Source organism: Calidris pugnax, unplaced genomic scaffold (assembly GCF_001431845.1).
Source record: "Calidris pugnax isolate Ruff unplaced genomic scaffold, ASM143184v1 scaffold69, whole genome shotgun sequence".
Classification (NCBI taxonomy): domain Eukaryota; kingdom Metazoa; phylum Chordata; class Aves; order Charadriiformes; family Scolopacidae; genus Calidris; species Calidris pugnax.
In genome coordinates, this window is record NW_015090859.1 from 9,682,162 (window position 1) to 9,689,689 (window position 7,528).

General features: G+C 44.0%; 1 protein-coding gene across 1 annotated transcript in view; it reads right to left on the reverse strand.

Annotated features, from left to right (window-relative positions):
* Positions 1-7,055, reverse strand: part of IPO5 (importin 5) — a 42,446-nt gene extending 35,391 nt beyond the window's left edge. Inside the window, exons 1-2 of the mRNA XM_014944199.1 lie at positions 6,907-7,055; positions 2,165-2,245 (exon numbers count right to left, since the gene is read on the reverse strand). Of these exons, the coding sequence (XP_014799685.1) occupies positions 2,165-2,245; positions 6,907-7,002 (177 nt within the window). The 5' untranslated portion in view covers positions 7,003-7,055. The remainder of the gene's footprint in view (positions 1-2,164; positions 2,246-6,906) is intronic.
* Positions 7,056-7,528: the final 473 nt, after the last annotated feature.

The following is a 7,528-nucleotide window of genomic DNA, read 5'->3' on the forward strand; positions in this document are numbered from 1 at the left end:
TTCTGATCTAACTTAATGGTTTTTTTCCATGTCAAATGCAAGGGATACTGGGAACAGGATCTGAATCCCTGTTTCTCCATTTAAATGCAAAAAGTAATAGGCTGCAGAATGAAGATTCCCTCAACAGCTGGTCAAGTAGTCCTACAAATCTTGTATTTTCTACCACACGGAAGCCCAACTCCTGCAAACAGGATGGAGTATTTTCTTCAGCCTAGTTTTCTTGGGAGGGAATAAGGCTTCAGGATGAAGAGGGATCTAAACCTAGCTTTCCCATAGCCTGGGCAAGGGATCTTTAAAGTTCTAAGGCTTCTTCCAGTAGCCTGTATTCAGTGCTGGTACATTCAGTGTGCTCAGAGGACACAAACCAGGCCCAAAGCCCTATCCACTGGTGAAATATGCACTATTCTGCTCAACATTTGGATCTACATAAAACACGTGCAGATACAAAACACCTAGCTCTTGATGCCAATGCCGTACTGAACACACAGAATGCTTCCCTACCTGTTTATATGCAATGCTTAGATTAAGCATGGGAATGACTTCCCTTAGGCTCTAATTAGGTTACTACATATTTGGATTTACAGGGAAGAGACGTTCACAGCTTTAATTAATCAGAATTGTGTAAGCCCAGCACCTAATGCCTACTTAAGTTATGAGCTAAATTTTAAAGCTTTTCTTGATTTATCCATTGGTGGAGTTAAGTGACAAGTCATTCTACAAATGTTATCTTCTAACGTCTTCGGTAACTTCTACAGGTGAAAAGTTTCTTTGCACTTCAGTTAGTTGAAAGCCAAGTCATCGATGCTATTCTGAACAAGTTTCAGGCTGGGCTATTTCCTTAGTTGATATAAATGGAATAAAATCAGTAAATCCACAAACCAAGTATTTATTTACACAAGCATGACTGTAGTTGTCAACTCAGACTCATCAAATGTATTCAAAACAGAAGCATGTGCAATGCAGTTACGATTTCTAGGGCATAGTATTATCTGATTACTACATACGACATTATTCTGGTAAAAAAGGCGCAGTGATAGATCTCATTTTTCATGGACATTTAAATACAGGAGAGATTGCTCTACAGCTGTCTATCATTTGAAACATCTAAGAGGGGCAGGAGGGAAAACTACAGCTCTTATGCAACCAGTTGGTGGTATAATACTGAAGGATTCTGTCAGAAGAAACTGCTTTGTAGGTAGATAAGCATCAGTTTTAGTAAGCTGATACTTAGCGTTTAAAAGCACAAATGGCATCTACCTCCAAATTGAATACAATCTACCAGAAGAGATCTTTATCCAGAAAGAAAAAGCACACATACTCTCCTTGTAATATTGCTTGGAAATTCTACATGCTACATCCTTCCATTCAGTAAAACTTTAGATTTGAAAAAAAAAAGTCGAACGTTTTTACTTTTAAGTAACTCTGAAGTTTGTAATATCTTGAAAGCTTAGTAGATCTTCACTCTGCATACCCAAGTGAATAGTAGTTTTACCAGTACGTACTATATCTGATTGCTACAGTGTGGGAGCCTTTACAAAATTAAGGAATAACTAAAAGGCACACTTACTGTATGCTGAAAGAAAAATTTTACATGGTGCTTAGACTGCTCTGCATTCGCTCTATAACACTACTACATGACTTAATGAGCATATCCTACCTAAATAGGACAAAATATAAAAGCCATCTGAACAAAACACGCAAAACAACTCCTACCTTATCTCCCCCCAATTCCAATTTGAGAAGCACAAGAAGTTTCAGATGACACTGAAGTTTAACATATTGAGGCACAGGACCCCAAAATGGAAAGCATTTCTCAACTGTAACTTGAAGGAACATCACAGTAACACTCATATATTAGTTACACATTTTAAGGAAAGAACCCATTCATTAAGTAAAACACACAACCAGAAAACAATGGAGATCTAAGCCGTCACTTACGAAAGACTACTTTTGAAATTAAATATCCTGCATCATGAAGTCTCAGCTAGTGAAGCTGACATACAACAAACTAGATGAGTTGTCCCTCTATAAATGTGCAGTAAATTAAGATGATTCAGTCAATACTCAACTTTTTCATTTATTCCAAAATGACCAGCACTGATTTCTTCCCCTCTTCTACAAGTTCCCTTAAAATCTGCAGAATTCAAAGATTATTGAGGCTTACCTCCTCAGCAGCAGCAGTATTCCTGATTGCTTGTAGGAGGAACGTGATCTTAGATTGACCTGGAATATTCTCATATGTTTCCTGCATAAAAAGGGATGCAGCTTATTATAAACAATTACCAGAATATGTGTTAAGCATTAATACAAATTTACTTTCTTTTTAAAACAATTTCATTAGCCATTCAGTTAACAGAAAATAACACAGCAAAAAAATTAAACCTATCAAAATAAAAATTTCTGACCTACTTTAAAATAATGAGTGAAGTCTTAGGTACCTACTAATACCTGCCATATTGGAATCATCTACATATGCAGTATTGGCCACTCACCAGATGAATTAAGAAATAAAACATAAACATAACAGCTATCCTACTGTAAATACAACATATACGGAACATATATCTTCCTGGTAATTGATCATAGCTTCTATCACATCAAAGATTATGAACTTCAGAAGCTTGAGACTGAACTGTGACCAACAGGTTAATAACCACTGACAAATGTATAGTCCAAAAATTTGTCCAGTTCTTTTTTTGAACCTTTTTACAGCTTTTCCAGTGTCATGTGGCAGTCACACATCTCAACTACATGTTTTGAATCAGAAATTTTCATTTTTAAACTCCTGTCTGAATTTCAAAAAGAGACGGTACGTAGTCTCCCCCTTAAGGAAACCCTCTTAATAAAATGGAAAGTTTACTGAGAAGTTCAGTCACATTGTCTTACACACTTCTAGCATGCAGTTCATTCACTATGGCTTTGTAAACTAAATTTGTACATAGAAACTAGAGCTCACAGCAAAATAACTTTCACTATCCAAAACATGGTATACATGAGCATTTTAAAACCATAAACACTTGTTTCTAGTATACTAAGCCTTTGTACATAAGAACAGACAAGTTACAAGCTGAAGAGCAACCACTTAAAACATTCAGAAACAGTTCTATACTTGCTAACTCTGAAAGAGTTATTTTTTGTGGACACAATCATGAAGATAACTTACTCCACCCTTTCCAAATATTCACTATCCCATCCTGAACTTAATAAGCCTACCACACAAAGCCTGGGTTCATTTCAATCAGTTCCCTGACTGACTACTTCCCATTCTTACCATTGCAGCAGCTCTATCCAATACTCTAGCAAATTTACACACCTTAAGAGCACACCTGTTATTATCAGTAGTTTCTGCATCACACATTTAATGTTAGAGATCATCTTCTTCTACCTTCTGTACCTGTTTCCTAGTAGGCCTCGTTCACAGAGTCAATTCTTACTTCATATCCTCTCTGGTTGCTAAACTACGCTCACAGTCAATGAGACTCTGAATCCCCAATGAATCCTTGCATTTAATCTAATCATTTCATGGGAACTGCAAAATTAAATGAGGTTTAGGGTCAGAATAGAAAGTCTTCTTAGATTAACCACTTCCATGAAGGTATATACTTATACTGCACTATCATCTACAAATATAAAGACAAATGCAGAAACAAGAAGGTTCCCTAAACAGAGGCCCAGCATGAACTTGAAGCTATGCTTTCATGGAGAGCTAAAGCACTGTAAAAGCTGGCTGGCCTCATAAAAATTCTGATAATAATGAAATTCTATTTTGAGTTGTTTAAACTCACCAGAAATGGCACCAAACTATCCAGTTGTTCATTGTCATAATTGTGTCAAGTCAGTAAATGAGATTCAGAGGACTCTAAAGAGCACCAGGGCAAGGTAGGCAAGAGGAACATACGGCCCAAACCAGAACCTTCCCCCTGTGCTGGGGAGGACTACTTTGCTGGCTCCACCCATCTAACTATCAGCCTTGACTATGCCCAAACTATGTACCTGGATCCTGCTACATCTTCACTGTATTCTTTTAGCTCATCATTAGTCCTCCAGCTACCTTATCCAGAGGTACAAATTTCTCATACAGCAAGACTAACTTTCAGAATACATGCAATCAAATATCTATTATCTACACTTAGTGCTCACGTTCTTCCAAACCTGGGAAATATAGTTTAAAAAAAGAGATTAAAAAAAAGACAAAGTAAATAAAAGTTTCTCTATCAGAGGACACACACAAAAATAAGAGAAAGACAGGCTTACATAGTCAACAGACAACATTCCAGTAATTGTTAGTGGGAGATAAACGGAATGAACCAGGTTTCAGCAAACTGGTCAGAACAAGTTATGAGTGTGCTAGCACATATAAAGATCCATATACAGAAATACTTAAAAAAAAACAGGTTTTAGGTGATTAGACTTTCCTCCTCCCCTGTCTAACAGCTTTTACTATGCCCCCATCCAAACAGGGTACGACTCCACTTCTCCATCAAGCCTAGTCTTCAACATAACACCCTTCATCCTAATTTAAATGACCAGACCTATTACAAATAAACTAAATCTGTCTCCTCCTGTTCTCTGTCTATCCATTTCTCATTCTCACTGGTTTTAATTGTACACAAACGAAAACCTACTATTCAATTTACATGCAGTTATTTGAATCCCTACAGTATTCAATACTGCCTTCCAACAGTGAGTACACTTTAAAAAACTGATTGGACTATGCAGATGTTTAAGATCAAATATGAGTCCTGTATGACTTTAGTAAGCAAATATTCTAAAGGCTATGCAATACTTTCATCCAAAGAAATATTGCTTCAAGAAACAGACAATTAAAAAAAAAAAGTCAACCTAGTTACACTAGAGAGAGGCGGATTTGTGTTTCGAGGTACAAGTTTGTTAATCCACCATGAAGAAGACCAAGCTGGGTTCTTTACAGCCACACATGGTGGAAGAATGAGAAACAACAGGCATAAATTGAAAAAAGGAGGTTCAGACCTCTTTGCTCTAATGAGGACAGTCAAGCAGTAGTGGGTTGCTCAAAGAGGTTGTGCAGTCTCCATTCTTGGAGTTTCCAAGACTCAACATGACAAAGCCCCAAATGACCTGGTCTGACCTAGTAGCTGGCACTGCTTTGAGCAGGAGATTGCACTATAGACCTCCCAAGGACCCTTCCACTCTGAATGATCTTAAAGCATAAAAATACTTGCAATACATCTTGGAAATATGCAGAAACCAATGCCAGCTTCAGTGCAGTTAAATAAGTAAAAATTATATTACTTGCCTATATTTGTATATGAAACTAATGGACTTGAAAAGCAATTAAGGTTTCTTTCTGCTAGACCACAGTGGTTATGTATCTATGAAATTAAAAAAAACCTCCAACTCAATTCCAAGGAAGTTTCAGACAGAACATGCCAGATGTAAGAATCTAAGTTTTAGACTTCTTTTCCAAGAATGTTTTATTTCACAAGTATTATGACACAGCTGCCTAATAAATTTGCTTTGTTACAATTATAATAAAGTTCAAAAAGTTGTGAGAAATGTTCTTATGTTACATGCAGGCAATACAGTTGAGAAGAGAAAGAAAATTCAGCTCCCCAGGAATGGCCTCCATTCCATCTCTATGTTCGGGAACGTGGGAATAATTTTTGCTGCTTCTCTAGAAAGTGTTTGTGGCAATCAATACTGAACTTTGCTAGCTTTCTAAAACGGTTTGTCTCCTCTTCTTCTCATTCCCAATTTGTATTTTAGGAATTTTTCACTGCAGCATCAGGAACAATAATACTTTTTATTCTCCACCAAACAATGAGCTGAACTCTGCTGACCGCTGAAGTGATGAGAGCGATAAAAGCCCCGATGCAGCCATGCAGTGGGAATTCATGCTAGACCTAGACGCTAGTATTTAATTCAATGGGAGAGATTCCCCACTAGGCTTGACAATGGAGTCTTAAGCATGACAGAGAGAAAGAATTAACGTGGCTTAGCCACCACAAAGAATTTCAGCTGAAATAACAACATCTGAAAAGTTTCTGCTGATAACAGAGAAACTCAGCGTATTGAAAACGCTTCTTTTAGTGAAATATTTCTTAGCTGACGAAACACTTGAATACATGGCCCATCCCGAAGTTAAAACTAAACTACTGTTTGGAAGGAAAAGAGGTCCTCGGCTGGCTGGGGGGGTGGAGGGGGGGTACGGTTCCACTCCTGCCCCAGCTCCAGGCCCGGGGGACACGGACCCTCTACCCGTTCCGCTTGGGGAGAGCAGAGACCAGGCTACAAGTGCAACCCCCCCACCCCCTCCGGTGCCCGGCGGGGAGCCTTTCAATTCCATCACGCCCCTCCGAGCCCCGGACCGACGCCCGCCCTGACCTCGTTTGAGGCCCCTAACCCCAGCGCGGACCGGCTTCACCACCCGCCGCCGGCCGGCCTGGCTTCCCCTCCCCGGCGGAGCCGCGCTCCCTCAGGCCGGGCCAGCCCGGGCGGAGCCAGCTCAGGGCCCGTCTCCTCGTGGGCTCCACACGGGCCCCGGGGCGGCGAGCGGACAGGAGGCGGTCGAGGGAGAGCAGACAGGCAGGGCCGCCAGAGGAGGAGGAGGAGGAGTGTGGGGGGGGAACCGGACGCCTCGCGCCCTCACGCGCGCGCCACCGGCCGGAGCCCTCGCCAAACGGCCGGCGGCAACCGCCGTAACCGCCACAACCGCCCCGCTGCGCCGCGCGGGGGAAGGCGGGGAATGGCGGGGGGGAGAAAGGCCCGGGCCGCCCCGGCAGCAGCTGGTGCCGCTGCTCACACGTGGGACTCGGCCGGCCCCGCCGCCTCCCTGCCCCCCCCCTCGCCGCCGTCCCTCCGGCAAGGTCTGTGAGGTCTGACAGGCCGGCTCGGCGGCCAGGGCCGGGGCGAGGACGGACCCGTTACCTCGGCCTGCTTGCGGACCGCATTGTCTGGGCTGAGCAGGTTGCCCAGGAGAAGGTAGAACTGCTGCTGCTCTTGCTCCGCCGCCGTCGCCGCCATTGCTGCGAAAGGGAAAGGGAGGGAGGGAGGCCGGGCGGGGACAGGGAGGCGGGGGAGGCGGAGAGGGGGAACGCCGGCCTCGCCGCCGCCAGCGAAGGGAGAGGGGGCGGAGCCGCCGCCGCGCTCTGCTCCCGGCTCCCCCCTGGGGCCGGCCGCGCCAGCCCTGCTCTCGAACGCTCCTATTGGCTGCGACGTGCGGCGCCTCGCCCCCGATTGGCCTGCCCTTCCCTATGACGTCCTGGCGACCCGAGGCGGGGGGGGAGGAGGGGGGAGGCGCGGAGGAGAGACTGAACACCCGTCCCTGAATGGGGCTTGTCTCCTCCTCTCTGATTGGATGGAGGCGGGAGGTGGAGGCGGGGAAACGCCGAAAGGAGCGCTCTCATTGGCGGGCGGCTCGGAGAGTTCTCGGCGGGATTGGTCAAAGGCGCGGTCGGGCGGTGCGGGGGGCGGGGCTGCCCCGCGCCGGCACGCCGAGTCCTGGCAGCGCCCGGAGTGGGGGAAGGGAGGGCGAGCAAAGCGCGGGAGA